The sequence below is a fragment of the Ranitomeya variabilis genome, chromosome 3 (genome assembly GCF_051348905.1).
Source record: "Ranitomeya variabilis isolate aRanVar5 chromosome 3, aRanVar5.hap1, whole genome shotgun sequence".
NCBI classification, from domain to species: Eukaryota; Metazoa; Chordata; class Amphibia; order Anura; family Dendrobatidae; genus Ranitomeya; species Ranitomeya variabilis.
In genome coordinates this window covers 112,264,538-112,286,733 of record NC_135234.1, presented here as the reverse complement: position 1 = coordinate 112,286,733, position 22,196 = coordinate 112,264,538, and the positions used below count along the sequence as shown (strand labels likewise).

Sequence of the window (22,196 nt, the reverse complement as noted above, 5' to 3'; positions counted from 1 at the left end):
GGCCATCTCCGGTAATGCGTAGGGCCGCCGGTCTGACCTACAGGCCATCTCCGGTAATGAGCGGGGCCGCCGGTCTGACCTACAGGCCATCTCCGGTAATGAGCGGGGCCGCCGGTCTGACCTATAGGCCATCTCCGGTAATGAGCGGGGCCACCGGTCTGACCTATGGGCCATCTCTGGTAATTAGCGGGGCCGCCGGTCTGACCTATGGGCCATCTCTGGTAATGAGCGGGGCCGCCGGTCTGACCTATGGGCCATCTCTGGTAATGAGCGGGGCCGCCGGTCTGACCTATGGGCCATCTCTGGTAATGAGCGGGGCCGCCGGTCTGACCTATGGGCCATCTCTGGTAATTAGCGGGGCCGCCGGTCTGACCTATGGGCCATCTCTGGTAATGAGCGGGGCCGCCGGTCTGACCTACAGGCCATCTCTGGTAATTAGCGGGGCCGCCGGTCTGACCTATGGGCCATCTCTGGTAATGAGCAGGCCGCCGGTCTGACCTATGGGCCATCTCCGGTAATGAGCGGGCCGCCGGTCTGACCTATGGGCCATCTCCGGTAATGAGCGGGGCCGCCGGTCTGACCTATAGGCCATCTCTGGTAATGAGCGGGGCCGCCGGTCTGACCTATGGGCCATCTCTGGTAATTAGCGGGGCCGCCGGTCTGACCTATGGGCCATCTCTGGTAATGAGCGGGGCCGCCGGTCTGACCTACAGGCCATCTCTGGTAATGAGCGGGGCCGCCGGTCTGACCTATGGGCCATCTCTGGTAATGAGCAGGCCGCCGGTCTGACCTATGGGCCATCTCCGGTAATGAGCGGGCCGCCGGTCTGACCTATGGGCCATCTCCGGTAATGAGCGGGGCCGCCGGTCTGACCTATAGGCCATCTCTGGTAATGAGCGGGGCCGCCGGTCTGACCTATGGGCCATCTCTGGTAATTAGCGGGGCCGCCGGTCTGACCTATGGGCCATCTCTGGTAATGAGCGGGGCCGCCGGTCTGACCTACAGGCCATCTCTGGTAATTAGCGGGGCCGCCGGTCTGACCTATGGGCCATCTCTGGTAATGAGCAGGCCGCCGGTCTGACCTATGGGCCATCTCCGGTAATGAGCGGGCCGCCGGTCTGACCTATGGGCCATCTCCGGTAATGAGCGGGCCGCCGGTCTGACCTACAGGCCATCTCCGGTAATGAGCGGGCCGCCGGTCTGCACAGAGCCTCCCGTCAGAGCCGAGTTTTGCCGCTCGCCCCTCATAGACAAGTTTATGAGTGAAAGATCCCGCCCACTTATCTGCACTCTCCTCACAACCAGCGTGACGTCACCAGCGGAATGCAATAAGGCCACGCCCCTCCAGGCGTCACGCCGCGGTGTCGATAGGAAAATGTCAGGCCGTTCAGTGAGAGCCGAGACCCGAAGCCGGGCCAAAGATGACATCAAAAAAGTGATGGCGGCCATCGAGAAGGTCCGCAGATGGTGAGCGCTAGTTCTGAGTCAGTAAAGTGAGCGCCACTACTGGACTAGGTGGGTGAGGGACTCGCTCGTTTAGAAGGGACCTCGGAGCCGGCAAATAACTTGCCAAGGGGGATCAGTTGATTGGCCGAGCGTCTGAGTGACGTGACCAGAAGCCAATCAGATGCCTCCTGTGCGCGGCTGAGCTGTCATCAGCTCTCCTGTTAGTAGCGGCGGGGCGTGTCTGGGCGGCAGGATTCTGGTTGGAGGACACGAGCAGGAAAGAGATTCCGTGATTGGATAAACAGATCTCTGCGCGAAGGGTCTTATCCTGTCAAAGGAATCCGGTGCGTATGGTTGCCATGGGAATGGGCCAGAGAAGCAGACGAGGGCAGTATGGCCGCGATTCATTTGCATATTAATGACGTCATTCACTTTTTTTTACAGTTGTGGGTTTGGTCATGGTGACCACATGTGTGATATGTATGGACCCGCGGCACATGCGCAGATGCGGCACTGACACATGTCAGGCACTGGCTCCTTCTCCCAGTAATCATTCATGGAGTCAACATAAAGCGTCACCCTGGTCCTGCCACCCAGTCAGGTGAAGCCACCTGTAGCTGGCAGGAAAGCTGACCCGATGTATTACTGATGGGCGACCCCCTCCTCTCACACCCCCATGCCTATAGGATATGCGATAACCCGCTGATCACTGGGACCCCCAGCAGTCCTCTAAACAGATATTGGGACCCCCTGTAGAATGGTGTCTATGGGACTGCTGGAGAAAGCAGAGTCCAGCGCTCCACTATTTCCAGCAGTCCTATGACAACGAGCGGAGGTCCAGCGCTCCATGATTTCCAGCAGTCCTATGGCGACGAGCAGAGGTCCAGCGCTCCACTATTTCCAGCAGTCCTATGGCGACGAGCAGAGGTCCAGCGCTCCACTATTTCCAGCAGTCCTATGACAACGAGTGGAGGTCCAGCGCTCCACTATTTCCAGCAGTCCTATGGCCACGAGCGGAGGACCAGCACTCCACTATTTCCAGCAGTCCTATGTCCTATGGTGATGAGCGGAGGTCCAGCGCTCCACTATTTCCAGCAGTCCTATGGCCACGAGCAGAGGTCCAGCGCTCCACTATTTCCAGCAGTCCTATGGCCACGAGCGGAGGTCCAGCGCTCCACTATTTCCAGCAGTCCTATGGCGACGAGCAGAGGTCGAGCGCTCCACTATTTCCAGCAGTCCTATGACAACGAGTGGAGGTCCAGCGCTCCACTATTTCCAGCAGTCCTATGGCCACGAGCGGAGGACCAGCGCTCCACTATTTCCAGCAGTCCTATGTCCTATGGTGATGAGCGGAGGTCCAGCGCTCCACTATTTCCAGCAGTCCTATGGCCACGAGCAGAGGTCCAGCGCTCCACTATTTCCAGCAGTCCTATGGCCACGAGCGGAGGTCCAGCGCTCCACTATTTCCAGCAGTCCTATGGCGACGAGCAGAGGTCGAGCGCTCCACTATTTCCAGCAGTCCTATGACAACGAGTGGAGGTCCAGCGCTCCACTATTTCCAGCAGTCCTATGGCCACGAGCGGAGGACCAGCGCTCCACTATTTCCAGCAGTCCTATGTCCTATGGTGATGAGCGGAGGTCCAGCGCTCCACTATTTCCAGCAGTCCTATGGCCACGAGCAGAGGTCCAGCGCTCCACTATTTCCAGCAGTCCTATGGCGACGAGCGGAGGTCCAGCGCTCCACTATTTCCAGCAGTCCTATGGCCACGAGCAGAGGTCCAGCACTCCACTATTTCCAGCAGTCCTATGGCCACGAGCAGAGGTCCAGCGCTCCACTATTTCCAGCAGTCCTATGACGACGAGCAGAGGTCCAGCGCTCCACTATTTCCAGCAGTCCTATGTCCTATGGTGATGAGCGGAGGTCCAGCGCTCCACTATTTCCAGCAGTCCTATGGCCACGAGCGGAGGTCCAGCGCTCCACTATTTCCAGCAGTCCTATGGCCACGAGCAGAGGTCCAGCGCTCCACTATTTCCAGCAGTCCTATGGCAACGAGCAGAGGTCCAGCGCTCCACTATTTCCAGCAGTCCTATGGTGATGAGCGGAGGTCCAGCGCTCCACTATTTCCAGCAGTCCTATGGCAACGAGCAGAGGTCCAGCGCTCCACTATTTCCAGCAGTCCTATGGCCACGAGCGGAGGACCAGCGCTCCACTATTTCCAGCAGTCCTATGGTGATGAGCGGAGGTCCAGCGCTCCACTATTTCCAGCAGTCCTATGGCCACGAGCGGAGGACCAGCGCTCCACTATTTCCAGCAGTCCTATGGCGACGAGCGGAGGTCCAGCGCTCCACTATTTCCAGCAGTCCTATGTCCTATGGTGATGAGCGGAGGTCCAGCGCTCCACTATTTCCAGCAGTCCTATGGCAACGAGCAGAGGTCCAGCGCTCCACTATTTCCAGCAGTCCTATGGCCACGAGCAGAGGTCCAGCACTCCACTATTTCCAGCAGTCCTATGGCCACGAGCAGAGGTCCAGCGCTCCACTGTTTCCAGCAGTCCTATGGCCACGAGCGGAGGACCAGCGCTCCACTATTTCCAGCAGTCCTATGTCCTATGGTGATGAGCGGAGGTCCAGCGCTCCACTATTTCCAGCAGTCCTATGGCAACGAGCAGAGGTCCAGCGCTCCACTATTTCCAGCAGTCCTATGGCCACGAGCAGAGGTCCAGCACTCCACTATTTCCAGCAGTCCTATGGCCACGAGCAGAGGTCCAGCGCTCCACTATTTCCAGCAGTCCTATGGCGACGAGCGGAGGTCCAGCGCTCCACTATTTCCAGCAGTCCTATGACGACGAGCAGAGGTCCAGCGCTCCACTATTTCCAGCAGTCCTATGTCCTATGGTGATGAGCGGAGGTCCAGCGCTCCACTATTTCCAGCAGTCCTATGGCCACGAGCGGAGGTCCAGCGCTCCACTATTTCCAGCAGTCCTATGGCCACGAGCAGAGGTCCAGCGCTCCACTATTTCCAGCAGTCCTATGGCAACGAGCAGAGGTCCAGCGCTCCACTATTTCCAGCAGTCCTATGGCCACGAGCGGAGGACCAGCGCTCCACTATTTCCAGCAGTCCTATGTCCTATGGTGATGAGCGGAGGTCCAGCGCTCCACTATTTCCAGCAGTCCTATGGCCACGAGCGGAGGACCAGCGCTCCACTATTTCCAGCAGTCCTATGGCGACGAGCGGAGGTCCAGCGCTCCACTATTTCCAGCAGTCCTATGTCCTATGGTGATGAGCGGAGGTCCAGCGCTCCACTATTTCCAGCAGTCCTATGGCAACGAGCAGAGGTCCAGCGCTCCACTATTTCCAGCAGTCCTATGGCCACGAGCAGAGGTCCAGCACTCCACTATTTCCAGCAGTCCTATGGCCACGAGCAGAGGTCCAGCGCTCCACTATTTCCAGCAGTCCTATGGCCACGAGCAGAGGTCCAGCGCTCCACTATTTCCAGCAGTCCTATGGCAACGAGCAGAGGTCCAGCGCTCCACTATTTCCAGCAGTCCTATGGTGATGAGCGGAGGTCCAGCGCTCCACTATTTCCAGCAGTCCTATGGCAACGAGCAGAGGTCCAGCGCTCCACTATTTCCAGCAGTCCTATGGCCACGAGAGGAGGACCAGCGCTCCACTATTTCCAGCAGTCCTATGTCCTATGGTGATGAGCGGAGGTCCTGCGCTCCACTATTTCCAGCAGTCGTATGTCCTATGGTGATGAGCGGAGGTCCTGCGCTCCACTATTTCCAGCAGTCCTATGTCCTATGGTGATGAGCGGAGGTCCTGCGCTCCACTATTTCCAGCAGTCCTATGTCCTATGGTGATGAGCGGAGGTCCAGCGCTCCACTATTTCCAGCAGTCCTATGGCCACGAGCGGAGGTCCAGCGCTCCACTATTTCCAGCAGTCCTATGGCCACGAGCAGAGGTCCAGCGCTCCACTATTTCCAGCAGTCCTATGGCAACGAGCAGAGGTCCAGCGCTCCACTATTTCCAGCAGTCCTATGGCCACGAGCGGAGGACCAGTGCTCCACTATTTCCAGCAGTCCTATGTCCTATGGTGATGAGCGGAGGTCCAGCGCTCCACTATTTCCAGCAGTCCTATGGCAACGAGCAGAGGTCCAGCGCTCCACTATTTCCAGCAGTCCTATGGCAACGAGCAGAGGTCCAGCGCTCCACTATTTCCAGCAGTCCTATGGCCACGAGCAGAGGACCAGCGCTCCACTATTTCCAGCAGTCCTATGTCCTATGGCAACGAGCAGAGGTCCAGCGCTCCACTATTTCCAGCAGTCCTATGGCCACGAGCGGAGGTCCAGTGCTCCACTATTTCCAGCAGTCCTATGGTGATGAGCGGAGGTCCAGCGCTCCACTGTTTACAGCAGTCCTATGACAACAAGCGGAGGGCCAGCACTCCACTATTTCCAGCAGTCCTATGACAACGAGCGGAGGTCCAGCGCTCCACTATTTCCAGCAGTCCTATGGCGACGAGCAGAGGTCCAGCGCTCCACTATTTCCAGCAGTCCTATGGCCACGAGCAGAGGTCCAGCGCTCCACTATTTCCAGCAGTCCTATGGCCACGAGCAGAGGTCCAGCGCTCCACTATTTCCAGCAGTCCTATGGCGACGAGCGGAGGTCCAGCGCTCCACTATTTCCAGCAGTCCTATGACAACGAGCAGAGGTCCAGCGCTCCACTATTTCCAGCAGTCCTATGTCCTATGGTGATGAGCGGAGGTCCAGCGCTCCACTATTTCCAGCAGTCCTATGGCCACGAGCGGAGGTCCAGTGCTCCACTATTTCCAGCAGTCCTATGGTGATGAGCGGAGTTCCAGCGCTCCACTATTTCCAGCAGTCCTATGGCGACGAGCTGCGGTCCAGCCTGTGTACTCCAGATGGGTTCCTGAGCCCCGTTTTCAGGATTTGTGGGGACCCCAGTGATCAGTATGACAATATTCCCTATCCTCAGGAGAACTTATTTTGGGATTAGCCTTTTCTGTGGTTATTTTCGATTCCGCCTTTTGGAAGGGAAGTGTGGCTCGGACCCCTGCAATGATCGCACGGGCCCTGATTGGTCAGAATGTCGCACTTTATGCTGTATTGAAGGATTAAGGAGTAAACTTTCTTCTTGATGTTTCATTTTTAGCCAGCAGATCGCACAATTGACCCCTAAGACGTGCTCGGCTGTAGCCTATGTTTTCTGTTGACTCCATACTGTGTGCGCTCCTTAGAAGTCTATTGTGCGATTGATAAGGGTCCCACGGTGAGAAAGTGTTCTGAAAGCTACGCAAGTCACTGAGCAAGCAGGACGTTTCCAAAACCAAATAGTTTTATTTTTTTAAATCTTAACATACTAAAACAGGTTAAAATAGCAGAGGAAAAAAACACTAAAAACTGCAACCAAAAAAAGTTACCTTAATTATCTCAGGCTTTGTTCACACGTGCAGTATGGATCCAGCAGCAATCTGACGGCAAGAAAGTTGTGCAGAAATAACTTTTTAGTCCGTTTTTTAAATAACTGATCTCTGCAGGATCCATTTGTTTAACACTGATGTCTATGGGAAACGGATCCGTTAATTCACCATCCGTTTTCTTCTATTTCTTATGGATCCAGCAAGTAAAAAATGGATCCGGCGTTATCCTGAGGTTAGAAATGGCCACAGTAGAGGTAATCACACACTGCATGCATGGACGACCACAGAATTACCGTCCTCGGGGATCATGTACTGTACTGATATTATTTATATTTCAGGGAGAAGAAATGGGTGACGGTTGGTGACACGTCCCTGCGGATATTTAAATGGGTCCCTGTTATTGACGGAAGAGATGTGCGTATATATACCAAAAAATTAAACTGGAGTTTTTTATGGAAAATATATTTTTTTTATTGTATTTATTATTTTATATTTACGGAGTCAATGAGTCTAAGGAAAATTTTGTCCTGTGATCCTTTTTTTAAAGGGGTACTCTACTGTTTTTTTATGTAAACTGTCTAAATTAAAAGGGGTTTCCTGGGATTTTAAAAGATTTTCAGGCCATGTGACTGTAAAATAATCGTAACTCTCCTTTCGAATCCTGCGTCAATCCGGTGTCTCCTCTCAGGTGGCTCCTCCGGTCCCGCAGCTGGTCACCCGGATTACAATGCTATAGTGATGGAGGGGGCATAGAGTCATTATTTGCTCTCAGAAAAAAAAACAACATAATAATCTTAAAGATATGATCCCCGGCCAACCAAAATAAAAATGTTACTCAGTAAAGCCCCATTCACAGGTCTGAGTTTCACATACATGTACTGTCCATACAGACAAAAGTCCGACTTTGCTGCAGTATGTGAATGAAAACCGCTCATTCAAGTGATCCACGTTACATCCGTGTACTGTCTGCTTTTCACTGACTAGCGGCTAGAAGAGGCTTGAAAATATAAAAAAACTGGCAGACGGTAAAATTGGATACTTGGATGAAGATTGCTTTTTATTTTTTTTTCTGAAAAAAAAAACCTATATGTGAATGGGGCCTTAGGGTATGTGCACACGTTGCGGATTCGGCTTAGGAATATCTGGTGCGGATTCTGTCTCTCCTGGCAGAAAACGCACCTGCGTTTTTTTGTGCGTTTTTGCTGCGGTTTTCTTGCGGATTTGCTGCGTTTTTTACCCCTGCGGTTTTCTATAATGGATTGGGTACAAAAACGCTGCAGATTCACAAAAAAGAAGTGACATGCTACTTCTTTTAAACCGCAGCGTTTCCGCAGCGGATTTTCCGCAAAGTGTGCACAGCATTTTTTTTTTCTCATTAATTTACATTGTACTGTAAATCAATTGCGGATCTGCAGCGTTTCTGCACTGCAAAAAACGCTGCGGATCCGCAGAGAATCTGCAACGTGTGCACATACCCTTAGAGATACAAAAGGTTTGCTGGCCGTGAAAAGTTTTCATATCTACAACATTATTACTTTATAATCGGGGAACGTCAGATACATTAGCCCATGTGTGCAGCGGCTATCCTTCGTCTTATATGTAGGAAATGTAATCTTCATCTTCTGTATTTCTCATCAGAAAGAGAAGGTGAAAGGAAATGCCACTCTGGAAAATTCTTCATCCACTGCCAACTCCTCGCTTTTGCTGGAATTTCAGGGTAAGATGCATTTGGTACAAAGTAAGAAGAAACCTGGAAAACTTGCCAGCATCTGTTTAGATACATTTGAAAAGCTTTTTCTACTGTTCAGTAACTTTTTTTTTTTTTTTTAATGGCCACTTAAGAGCCCTGCTTGGTATTTGCCCTCATCGATGGCCGAGCATCTCATTTCCCATTGTAGAAAAAAATATACAGTACAGACCAAAAGTTTGGATACCCCTTCTCATTTAAAGATTTTTCTGTATTTTCATGACTATGAAAATTGTACATTCACACTGAAGGCAACAAAACTATGAATTAACATATGTGGAATTATATACTTAACAAAAAAGTGTGAAACAACGGAAAATATGTCTTATATTCTAGGTTCTTCAAAGTAGCCACCTTTTGCTTTGATGACTGCCTTGCACGCTTTTGGCATTCTCTTGATGAGCTTCAAGAGGTAGTCACCGGGAATGGTCTTCCAACAATCTTGAAGGAGTTCCCAGAGATGCTTAGCACTTGTTGGCCCTTTTGCCTTCACTCTGCGGTCCAGCTCACCCCAAACCATCTCGATTGGGTTCAGGTCTGGTGACTGTGGAGGCCAGGTCATCTGGCGTAGCACCCCATCACTCTCCTTCTTGGTCAAATAGCCCTTACACAGCCTGGAGGTGTGTTTGGGGTCATTGTCCTGTTGAAAAATAAATGATGGTCCAACTAAACGCAAACCGGATGGAATAGCATGCCTCTGCAAGATGCTGTGGTAGCCATGCTGGTTCAGTATGCCTTCAATTTTGAATAAATCCCCAACAGTGTCACCAGCAAAGCACCCCCACACCATCACACCTCCCCCTCCATGCTTCACGGTGGGAACCAGGCATGTAGAGTCCATCCGTTCACCTCTTCTGCGTCGCACAAAGATACGGTGGTTGGAACCAAAGATCTCAAATTTGGACTCATCAGACCAAAGCACAGATTTCCACTGGTCTAATGTCCATTCCTTGTGTTCTTTAGCCCAAACAAGTCTCTTCTGCTTGTTGCCTGTCCTTAGCAGTGGTTTCCTAGCAGCTATTTTACCATGAAGGCCTGCTGCTCAAAGTCTCCTCTTAACAGTTGTTGTAGAGATGTATCTGCTGCTAGAACTCTGTGTGGCATTGACCTGGTCTCTAATCTGAGCTGCTGTTAACCTGCGATTTCTGAGGCTGGTGACTCGGATAAACTTATCCTCAGAAGCAGAGGTGATTCTTGGTCTTCCTTTCCTGGGGCGGTCCTCATGTGAGCCAGTTTCTTTGTAGCGCTTGATGGTTTTTGCCACTGCACTTGGGGACACTTTCAAAGTTTGCCCAATTTTTCGGACTGACCTTCATTTCTTAAAGTAATGATGGCCACTCGTTTTTCTTTACTTAGCTACTTTTTTCTTGCTATAATACAAATTCTAACAGTCTATTCAGTAGGACTATCAGCTGTGTATCCACCAGACTTCTGCACAACACAACTGATGGTCCCAACCCCATTTATAAGGGAAGGAATCCCACTTATTAAACCTGAGAGGGCACACCTGTGAAGTGAAAACCATTCCTGGTGACTACCTCTTGAAGCTCATCAAGAGAATGCCAAGAGTGTGCAAAGCAGTCATCAAAGCAAAAGGTGGCTACTTTAAAGAACCTAGAATATAAAACATAATTTGAGTTGTTTCACACATTTTTGTTAAGTATATAATTCCACATGTGTTAATTCATAGTTTTGATGCCTTCAGTGTGAATGTACAAATTTCATAGTCATCAAAATACAGAAAAATCTTTAAATGAGAAGGTGTGTCCAAACTTTTGGTCTGTACTGTATACGTGTGTGTGTGCGCATGTATGTATGTGTATATATAGAATGCGTTGAGAACAATAAAACATGATCAGTGTAAATCAAAATTAATATCCCATGGAGGTCTGCACTTGGAATGATACTTAAAACCAAAGTGGAAAATCAAATTAAAGGCTGATCCAACTTCAGTGGAAATGCCCCAAAACAAGGAAATGATGCTCAGTAGTGTGTGTGTGTGTGTGTGTGTGGCCTCCACGTGCCTGTGTGACCTCCCTTAAAACACCTGGGCATGCTCCTGATAAGGTGGCGGATGTTCTCCTGAGGGATCTCCTACCAGATTTGGATTAAAGCATCAGTCAACTCCTGGACAGTCTGTGGTGCAACGTTTCGTCGGTGGATGGAACGAGTCATGATGTCCCAGATGTGCTCGATTGGATTCAGGGCTGGGGAACGGGTGGGCCAGTCCATAGCTTCAATGCCTTCATCATGCAGGAACTGCTGACACATTCCAGCCACATGAGGCCTATTATTGTCATGCATCAGAAGGAACCCGGGACCCACTGCACCTGCATATGGTCTCACAAGGGGTCTGAGGATCTCATCCCGATACCTAATGGCAGTCAGGGTACCTTTGGCTAGCACATAGAGGGCTGTGCGGTCCTCCAAACAAATTCCTTCCCACACCATTACTGACCCACTGCCAAACTGGTCATGCTGGAGGATGTTGCAGGCAGCAGAACATTCTCCACGGCGTCTGCAGACTCTCTCACGTTTGTCACATTTGCTCAGTGTGAACTTGCCCTCATCCGTGAAGAACACACTACGCCAATATCAAATCTGGCAATCTTGGTGTTCTCTGGCAAATGCCAATTGCCCTGCACGGTGTTGGGCTGTCAGTACAACACCCACTTATGGACGTCGGGCACTCATACCACCCTCATGTAGTCTGTTTCTGACAGTTTGAGCAGACACATGGATGTTAGTGGCCTGCTGGAGGCCATTTTGCAGGTTTTTGGCACTGTTACTCCTTGCACAAAGGAGGAGGTAGTGGTCCTGCTTCTGGGGCTTTGCCCTCCTACAGACCCCTCCATGTCTCCTGGTGTACTGGCCTGTCTCCTGGTATCTGTTCCAAGCTCTGGACATTGTGCTGACAGACACAGCTACCCTTCTTGCCGCAGCTCACATTGATGTGTCATCCTGGATGAGCTGCACTACCTGAGCAACTTCTGTGGTTTGTAGATATCGCCTCATGCTACTGTACAGGACCTCTAGGGGTGAAAGCAATGACAAAATGCAAAAGTGACCAAAACATCCTAAAAGGATGAGAAGAGGGGAATGGTCTGTGGTCACCGCCTGCAGAATCACTCCATTATAGTGGTTGTCTAATTGTCTATCATTTCTACCTGTTGTCTGTTCCATCTCCACAACAGCAGGAGAATTTGAGTCACAATTTGTGTTGCTTCATAGCTGGACAAGTTGATTTCACAGAATTGTGATTAACTTGAAGTTACATTGTGTTGTTTAAGTGTTTCTTTTGTGTTTTTTTCAGCAGTGTGTGAGCTGCTACACATCAGTACCTTCATCTTAGAAATCGTTATATACCTTTATCGGAATGTGATGTTAAGGTGCCCATTCACATTAGATATAAGACGGCCAAATCTATTGATTTCTGCAAGATTAGATGGTTGGCCAATGTGTATGAGGGTCTCTTTATTATCCTCTGATCTGGCATATTGGATGTCAGTCTGCCCGATCCTTTGTTCCCGCAAGAGATCATCTGATGCATGAGTTCCTGAGCAGAGACTTATTCCCCTCTCTCGCATGTATCTGTATAGGACTGTTGGGGTGTGAAGGGTTGAATGAACAAAATTCTAAGGTTAGTGGCCACTTTTAATTCAGGATGTTGAATTAAAGTACCCAAATACCTACATTATAAGAAATATGGCAAAACCTGGCGTGAACGACCTCTGATGTTCTTGTGAAAACACATAAAAGCTGAGCTTAGCGCTCATGTGCATGGGGGAGTCTGGAGAAAAGATGCCAGCCAAACATTCGATCGGCAAACAGCTATCTCATATGTACGACCAGCTTTTGTGCAAGTTTTACTGCATGCAAGCAGTACCCGCAAGCCTCTAAGGGTATGTTCACATGTTGCTTACAATCCCCACATTTTTGTTGCGTTTTTTGTCTGCTTTTTTTTTTGCAACATTTTTATATTGAGTTTTTTTGAATGGGTGAAAAGTGCTGCAAAAAACGCTGAAAGAGTTGACCTGCTACATCTTGGCCAAAAAATTCAGAAGGCCTCAAAATTCCATTTGGGAAATTAAAACCCTGCAGCGTGTGCATGAGATATCAGAAATAGCATTGATTATGCTAAAATCGCAAAATGCAGTGTATTTTACACAATAAATACACTGAGTAATGTACTTGGCCAAAATGCCATGTGTGACTATACCCTAAGTGCAGAGTGGCTCCTCAGATATCGCCATTGCTTGGGCTCTTCCAGTTTTCTAGGTATTTAATTGACTGGACTTTTAACATTCTGTTCATGAGGATGTTTATTTCCTTGCAGATGAAACCAGTAACCAAAGTTCCTTGTCTGATGTATATCACCCAAAGGTGGAGAGCAGCACCTCCAGCCCAAGCCCGACACATAGCGAGTCACCTAGTCCTGTGCACACCGCGGACTCCCAGCCCCCAACACTGGGACAGGAGAGTCTGGATGGTAAGGATACCTGACGTATCATGATGTGTGCTGTCACCGGAGAAATCAGCGCCATGTCTAAGAAATATATATATATGTAGATTTTTTTTGGGGGGGGGGCTGTTATATGTACAAAACATGCTACAGATAATATAACTGTATCTTCCAAACTTCTTCTGAAATGTAGCGCATGTTGGATTGCTAATTTTCCTATGACTAGCCGTGTATTGGCAGAACATGGCTGAAACACTTTTTTCTATAATTGTATAGTTATCGTTTCATTTTTTGTTGACCTTTCTAGCACTTGGAGGCATCTAAAGGCCCCGTCTCACATAGCGAGATCGCTAGCGAGATCGCTGCTGAGTCACAAGTTTTGTGACGCAACAGCGACCTCCATAGCGATCTCGCTATGTGTGACACGTACCAGCGATCAGGCCCCTGCTGCGAGATCGCTGGTCGTGTCGGAATGGCCTGGACCTTTTTTTGGTCGTTGAGGCCCCGCTGACATCGCTGAATCGGTGTGTGTGACACCGATCCAGCGATGTCTTCACTGGTAACCAGGGTAAACATCGGGTTACTAAGCGCAGGGCCGCGCTTAGTAACCCGATGTTTACCCTGGTTACCAGCGTAAATGTAAAAAAAAACAAACAATACATACTCGCCTTTCGGTGTCCAGGTCCCTTGCCGTCTGCTTCCTGCTCTCACTGAGTGCCGGCCGTACAGTGAGAAGTGAGAGCACAGCAGTGACGTCACCGCTGCGCTCTGCTCTCAGTGTACAGCGGCACTCAGTGAGAGCAGGAAGCAGACGGCAAGGGACCTGGACACCGAAAGGCGAGTATGTACTGTTTGTTTTTTTGGTAACCAGGGTAAACATCGGGTTACTAAGCGCGGCCCTGCGCTTAGTAACCCGATGTTTACCCTGGTTACCCGGGTGCTGCAGGGGGACTTCGGCATCGTTGAAGACAGTTTCAACGATGCCGAAGTCGTTCCCCTGATCGTTGGTCGCTGGGGAGAGCGGTCTGTGTGACAGCTCCCCAGCGACCACACAGCGACTTACCAACGATCACGGCCAGGTCGTATCGCTGGTCGTGATCGTTGGTAAATCGCTATGTGAGACGGGGCCTTAAGTCTCAGATTACTAGGTAGAAACATCTAATGTACCATAGATTTAGTTAATTTATTCTACAGCTTATAACTGGCAATAAACCTGAATTTATCTTTTTGCTGCGTTATGTGATTTCACACCATTACATTCTTGACAAAATACAGAACTTTGTAAGCAAGGGTCGGACACATCTGTCACTCATAGTCCTCCATTCCAACGTGTTTTCTACCTGGTTTTCACTAAGACCATTTTCACACTATCAGTATTTGGTCAGTACTTTACCTCAGTATTTGTAAGCCAAAACCAGGTGTGGAACAATCAGAGGAAAAGTATAATAGAAACACCACCTCACGACCACCTCACTTCCCTGGGACACACCATACACACGTTCCTCCTACCTACAGAAAAACCCTTGAAAAAGGCCGAAACGTCAGGATATTGTCTTCTGTTGTATTCATTTTTGGCTGTGAATTCCCAGAATAAAGTTTCACTTTTATTCATCAAAAAAACCTTCTTTATCAATTATGAACTGTTAATATCACCAGCACGGAGTGCTCAAGATTGTTCTACAATATAATAGAAACACGTCACCACTTCTGTATTTATATATCACCCACTCCTGGTTTTGGCTTACGAATACTGAGGTAAAAAACTGACCAAATACTGAGCGTGTGCATGTGGCATTATGCATTTTACTTGGATTAATGCCCATGTTTGCCTGTAATAATGGCTCTGGGAACATTTCACATTTTGAAGACAAAAGCACATAAAAAAAGGTTTGATGTGATTGTTGGTATGTCACCGATACCTCAGTACTATACTTTAGGGTTTAAAGGGTGATTCTGGCACCACTCATTTCTGCATCAGAACAGGAGAGGCGCTAATGACATCACATCTAGAGAAACCTGACAGAACACAGGCTTGACGCCTACTCGTCATACATGTGTCCTGGCTGATTTGTACATATACATAAATAAACATCAGCTGTAAATCACAAAAAATTGTTAGCAACTCAAATATAAATATTACTAAAACAGGAGAACCATGAGTCAAACAATAGCCAGCAAGGTAGACCAAAAGTACAAAATTTTATTGAAAACACATAATTTCCATATACATAGTATTACCATATAAGAAAAAGTGACAGTTTCGTGACTAAATCCATTGATACAAAAGTGACCTAAAAACACAGTCCCGGACAGTGACACAATATACAACAAATGTGCTGCTAGCAAATGCACATGAAAATATCCACTGGTATCTAACGGCCTGACTTAATAGTATGAGCGCATAAAGTGCTGTTATAATGGCCATGAACCGATGTGCAAACAATGCAATAAAACAAGATTTAATTACCCATGTGGAGTGAAGTAAAGGTCCCGTCTGGATCCTGGTCACATACCCCAACGTGCGTTTCGCGTTCAAAAGTCACCGCTTCCTCACGGGACTAGTTGTACATATGCTGTCATAATGCGGGTCGTGATCATCGCTGGGAAAACCCTCTAATGCCAAAAATATCACAGGATGAACATGTTGCCTCATCTTATGATTGAAACAAGCTCTACTGACTACCTGACAAAAACACTCAAAGAGATTGTCCATTACTAGGACAACCCTTTCTTGATCTAAATGTTTGGGCCAGATGAAATAAAAATGCCTATACTCCTCTCTCGTGCCGGCGCTGTTCCAGCAGTATGTTCACTTGCGGTCCTGGGGCTCTCGTGCGGTTGTCATGACACGTGACCCCGGCGCCCATTCAGCGCTGGCGCCACTGTTCCCGCCTTCTGGCGTTTTGAACATGAAGAGGAAGTCATATCTGCAGCTGATCTCTCAATGCTGGAACAGCGCCGGAACGGGAGGGGAATATAAGCTTTTTTTTTATTTTGTCTGCCCAAAACATTTAGATCAAGAAGGGGTTGTCCTAGTAGAGGACAACTTCTTTAAAGGTATGTGCACATATATGATGTTAGCATATCCACATAGTTTTTTTTTCTATAGGAAGTCCCTGGAGGTTTTATATGAAGTGTCTTTTCTGGTATCTCTTTGGACTTTTTTTTTTTTTTTTTTTGTACATTCTATGCATAAAGTAGTGCCTGCTTTCTAGTAGAAAACACCAGAAGAATTGACCGGTCCCTTCATCTAAACCGGTGTTCCCCAACTCCAGTCCTCAAGAACTTCCTCAAGCACAGGGGATGTAATTCTTTCCTGCCCAGGTACTGCAATTATCACCTTGTGCAATACTAAGGCAATCCTGAAAACATGACTTGTTGGTGGCTCCTGAGGACTGGAGTTGGGAACACTGCTCTAAACGATGCGCAGCTTTCGAACAGTGAAGCAGTTAACATAAGTGACAAAAACTGAACTGTATGCACAGCAAGTTGTTTTGTCATTGCTCCAGATATGTTCATTCTTTTTTTTTAATTTTTCTTAGCATTTCTACCTAAAAAAATAAACAAAACTCCATTTGCACATACCCTAAACGAATCCACATGATTCAATTGGCTCAACAAAGGCCAAAACAATGTGCTTTGGTCCTATGTGTGGCCAGCACAGGTTAGTATATCACACAGATTGAAATAAAAAGATCCCCACAGGTATTCTGAAGGTATTCAGTAAAAACAACAAAACTTTCAGGTTTTCCCAGAATTGGGACACCCCGGGAGTGACAAATGCCACTATATGGCAAGTATTTAACAAGTAAGGGTACTGTCACACAGTGGCACTTTGATCGCTACGACGGCACGATTCGTGACGTTCCAGCGTTATCTATTCGATATCGAAGTGTCTGACACGCTAGTGCGATCAGGGATCCCGCTGAGAATCGTACGTCGTAGCAGAACGTTTGAAACTTTCTTTAGTCGTCTAATGTCCCGCTGTGGCGGCATGATTGCATCGTGTGACATAGGTGTGTACGATATTGTATACGATGTGCGCATAATAACCAATGGCTTCTACATCGCAAATACGTCATGAAATTATCGCTCCAGCGTTGTGCATTGCAAAGTGTGACCGCAGTCTACGACGCTGGAGCGATAATTACACGACGCTGCAACGTCACAGATCGTGCCGTCGTAGCGATCAAAGTGCCATTGTGTGACAGTACCCTTAGTTAATCAAGGTGCAAAACCTGATAAAAGCTGAGTCTTCCACTGTCCTCCATCCTTAGGGTATGTGCACACATAGATGGAACCTCTGCGGATTTTTCCGCACCTGTTTTGAGAAATCCGCATGTAAAAAGCAGTGCGTTTTACCTGCGGATTTCACCTGCGGTTTTACACCTGCGGATTCCTATTATGGAGCAGGTGTAAACCGCTGCGGAATCCACACAAAGAATGAACATGCTGCGGAATAACCAATGCAGCATTTCCGCACATTTTATTACGCAGCATGTCCTCTGCGGATTTTGTTTTCCATAGGTTTACATGGTACTGTAAACTCTTGGAAAACAGCTGCGGATCCGCAACGTCAAAACCGCTGCGGATCCACAGCAAAATCCGCAACGTGTGCACATAGCCTTACTATCCTCCATCCTTACTATCCAGGTGTCACGTACACTGACCTTACTTGTGGTTACTAATGATCGGACCTGTACGTTTGTGGCTGTGGTTTGGTAGATGACCTGTGTATGTTTTCCAGAGCCCTCTGTGCCTGCTTCTGAAGTAGCGGATGAACCCCCTACTCTGACTAAGGAGGAGCCCGCTTTATCTACTGCTCAGGTACTAGATCGTTTCCCATATTAATAGAAGGAGGGTTTTGGGGATTATTTCAGTTCATCCAGAACTTAATTTGTACCTCTCAGGCTCACGTTAGTCTCTAGACACACATTTTTTTTTCTCCAGTGATCTATTTCACACCTGCCACAACGGTATTGGCAAAAAAGAAAAAAAAATTATCAGATGCACTCGCAGCATGCTGTGATTGTTTTCTCATGCCAAATCTGCAAAAAATCTCAGATCTGCACTGTCCCATATGTAGAATAACATAGGTCCGAGTGCTATCCGAGAAAACTTGGCCATGTTATAAGCCAATGCGGGTGAACCCTTAGGGTATGTGCACACGTATTCTTGAGGTCTGCGGATTTTTCCGCAGCGGATTTGTGAAAACCGCAGGTAAAAGGCTCTGTATTTTACCCGCGGATTTATCGCGTTTTTTTGTGCGGATTCCACTGCGGTTTTACACCTGCAGTTTTCTATTATGGAGCAGGTGTAAAACCGCTGCGGATTCCACACAAAGAATTGACATGCTGCGGAATGTAAACTTGCGTTTTTTTACGCAGCATGTGCACTGCGGATTGCGTTTCCCATAGGTTTACATTGTACTGTAATCCGCAGCATGTGAACATAGCCTTAAACTCAGACTGGATGAGCAGCTTGTATGTGCAAAGCTTTGATTCAGTGGTAATTGCTTTGCCATGGACCATTTTTTGGAGTGTATCATAGAGAGTTTACATTAGGACAGCTTTAATTAATAAAATGTGCAGATCAGAAGGTTGAGGAAAGCACAAGTGCAAAAGTAAATGTATGGAGACACTTGTGTAAATAATAGAATTTTTTTGTATGAGCGTTTTGATACCGCAGGATGAATTCTGATTGTGAAATCTATTCTTCATACCCCAGGCAGAAGATCCGGATGAGCCTGGGGCGCCGCCATTGAAGAGAGCGTGCCCTGATGTGCCTTCCCATCCTCACACTGCATTGAAAAGCTAGTGCCAAATGAATACACTGCTAATGATTTTGCCTTAGATGACAACGCTTGCACTGGAGGCTGGAAGTCGTGCAATTACCTTTTTAAAGGGAGGGAATGATAACACGTCTCACCGAGGCCCAGTCCAGAATGCAAAGTGATAGAGTAATAGCCTACTCCATTAATCACAATCATCACCGGTACCATATGGTACTAATGCTTGGATCATTTCCATAAGATGCCACCGCTTATTGTGCCATGTTCCTGCTTTTTGTCAGCTGGCCATTTCTAAATGTACCATGTCACGGCTTACCTATTCTTATATGAAGTCTGCATAGCCTACACAATCATTACTGATTACAATGATTAAAGCACATGTATAAAATGCCGCTCCCTGCCATGTGTTGAAGGCCTTTACAGGACTTGGTCAGGGGATTATCATGGCGCACTTGCCGGGTGCACAATCAGATGCCATGATTTTATTTCCAGTAACCTGTAAAGAAGTGGTTTTCTACACCAAGCACTTATAAATTATTAGATTTCTAATCCAGATTCTAAGATTACACAGCTCCATTCCTAATAGAAAACCTATAGAGAACTTCTATATTCTATGTTTATATTCCATGTTCTTATTTTTTAGTATTGAGGATGATGGATGTTGGATGTGTTTGATTACAAAGATATTTTTAATAAATGAACCAACCTGTTTCAGGAGGTCTCTGAGATTTATTTGAAAATTAAAAAAAATATATTTTGTAAAAATATGAAAATTACAGAGTTTGTTGATATCTTACCGATTGCAAATAAAGTAAACAATCTGAACAAATTGATACAAATCATGCTACTTTCTAATATAAATTGTAATGGGAAATAAGGAAGAAATGGTGATAAAAGAGCAATGCACTTCATCAAGATAGGGAAAAAAAACAAAAGTTAAAAAGTGGCCAAAAACTCAGTAGTGATACGAAGAGAGACGGCAGGACACCGCCAAGGCCAATGATTGGTCACATGTTGTAGACGACACAACTCCACTGCCGCCATGTTAACAAGGAGCAGGTGCGGAAGCAGTAAGGGTTTGACAGATAAGTAATTCCTATTTTCCCTACACCCTGACAGGACTGTACAGCGACAGTATCCACCCCAGTAACAGGAAACCTACAGAATATAAAGGCGGGACCTCTCCATACACCTCAGTGTGGTTTCCTGTTCCTGAGGTAGGAGACCTACAACCCTGCGAGGAGAAGTTGGTAGATACCTGGAGTCATTTCTTTAGGAGTTGCAGAAGGTGTCCCCAGGATATGCAGTCAACTGTCCCATGGTCCATTGATGGAGTCTGCTATCCTTCCGGGCATTTACTGGAATGGAGAGGTGACGCTGTTCTACTATCGGCGGGCCACTTCCGAGCTCAGATGTCTGGGCCGGAGGTGATGTTGCACACTGGCGAGTGCGCATTCAGAGGAATGACGGTGCTTCCTGGGCTCAGAAGTTCACCCAGGGCACATGCACACTGCCAGACCAACCTCTTCCGGGAGAATGGCTGGATGTGACGCACCACACTGAGAATTGTGCAATCTGCAAATATCGGCTGCTTCAGAGTTGGAAGGCGGGACCGATGTACAGCTGGTTGGAGGTTGGGAGTGAGCCTATCTCCAAATGGAATAGGACCCCAAATCCCTCCCTTCTCTATCCTCGGCTGTGAAAGGGATGTGGCTACCCCTTCCGGTGGGCAGTGGATTCGCAGCTACTGAAGTGGCAGTATGGAAGATCCAGGGATGCCCAGCAGCGATTCCATAAATGACCCAATACCTCTTCCTCCTATACGGTAGTTACCAAGGCATAGGATGGTTGCTATTGATATATTCCCTAGGATAAGCCTAGGAAGGCTACAGCAAAGACTAAAACCAGGGAATGTGCTTTATGTAAAGAAAGGTTGCCTAAATCGTATAATAAGGGGCTCTGTCGTACTTGTATTGAGAAAACAGCTGAAGAGTCTCCATCCTTATTCCAGGATATTAAATCATTGATCAAGGAAGAATTTAATAATACAGTTAAGAAAAAGATGCATCAGATAAACGTTCCCTCTTCCTATTCCAGAAAATGCCACGTACCTGTTGAAACCAGTACTGAGGAAAAATTAAAAGATTCCAGAGAATTAATTGTTGATTATTTTCCAGAGTCGTCCTCCTCTGATGATGAACATGGGCATCCATGCTTCCCGATTGACTATATGGGAAAGTTGCTTAAGGTCATCAGCTCTACAATGGGAGTGGAATCTCCTAGAGACCCCTTGTCTATCTAGGACTGTATGTTTAGTGGGTAAGAGGAGTGTAAACATCGAGTATTCCCATTACATAAGAATCTACTTTCCCTCGTTAAGAAAGAGTGGTAGAAACCTGCTTAAGGAGTCTCGGTCCCTAACGCACTGAAGAGGAAGTATGCGTGTGAGGAAGATTTGAGAGAAATCCCCAAAAATTGATGTGCCGATAGCTAAAATCTCAAAAAATATGGCACTCACTTTTGATGACTTAGGATCCTTTAACGGCATTTGCCGGATAAGCTGCAGAGGGAACCTGGCTTCCTGGATCGTTGTTCGGCTCCGCAGCTGCATGTGTCACGGCTGAGTGACAGTCACGACACATGCATGGAGGGCCTAGCCTGCTTGTTATAAATTTTGGAGGGCCAGCAGGCGACCCTCACTCTAAATTGCTGTTACCATAGCCATCCATGCCCAGTCTTTGTGCCCGTTGGTTAACCTGCTACAAGCCATGGACCTTTCTTCACCAAAAATGTGTCTCTTGCCAGGAAAAAATGCTGCAGAAAAGTTGCATGTTTTTGAGTGCATTTTTTGTGTTTTTCCACGGCTCCATTCATTTGGTGACAAAAGTAGCACATTTGCTGAAAAACTTGTTGCAGATATGAAATTGCTTTAAATCTGTGAGGAAAAAGTAAGCAGCCTGTGTATGAGAGTTCAGAAATCGCTTCACTTTACTGGGGCCGTAAAACAAGTTTTGCAGCAAAGTTTCCATTCTATTAAAATGATCAAAGTTTTCATGCACAGAACTTCTTGGGACTTACTTAGATTTATGGCATTTTTTTAAATTAAAATGGACGGAATGGAATAAAAAGTAGCACGACTCATCTTACTGATCCCCAGCACTTTTACTCCTGATCTACCTGGTGCCCGGTGGTGTGGCATGGTGGGGTCACAGGGGCTCATAAGAAAGTAGCAGTGGTGTCGCTAGTACTGTAGATGCCTGGATTTCTGTCCGGGGGCCCCAAATCTCTGTAATGGTGCCAACATGGCA

The 22,196-nt window shown here is 47.6% G+C and overlaps 1 protein-coding gene across 2 annotated transcripts; it reads left to right on the top strand.

The window, feature by feature from the left end:
- The first annotated feature begins 1,312 nt into the window (after positions 1-1,312).
- Positions 1,313-19,602, top strand: BCL7B (BAF chromatin remodeling complex subunit BCL7B). Of its 2 annotated transcripts, none has more exons than XM_077294517.1 (6): positions 1,313-1,467; positions 7,227-7,302; positions 8,527-8,605; positions 12,972-13,124; positions 17,845-17,924; positions 18,825-19,602. In XM_077294517.1, the coding sequence occupies exons 1-6, from the start codon at positions 1,376-1,378 to the stop codon at positions 18,912-18,914; spliced, it is 570 nt and encodes a 189-aa protein (XP_077150632.1). In that variant the 5' UTR covers positions 1,313-1,375; the 3' UTR covers positions 18,915-19,602. The 2 variants fall into 2 exon arrangements, with proteins under 2 accessions (XP_077150632.1, XP_077150633.1); XM_077294518.1 differs by lacking the exon at positions 1,313-1,467 and adding an exon at positions 1,943-2,047.
- Positions 19,603-22,196: the final 2,594 nt, after the last annotated feature.

Coding starts and splice junctions, on each gene's coding strand:
- BCL7B (XM_077294518.1), top strand. CDS start 1,944: ATGCGCAGATGCGGCACTGACACATGTCAGGCACTGGCTCCTTCTCCC. Junction 8,606..12,971: donor GCTTTTGCTGGAATTTCAGG/GTAAGATGCATT, acceptor ATTTCCTTGCAG/ATGAAACCAGTAACCAAAGT. Junction 13,125..17,844: donor GGGACAGGAGAGTCTGGATG/GTAAGGATACCT, acceptor TATGTTTTCCAG/AGCCCTCTGTGCCTGCTTCT.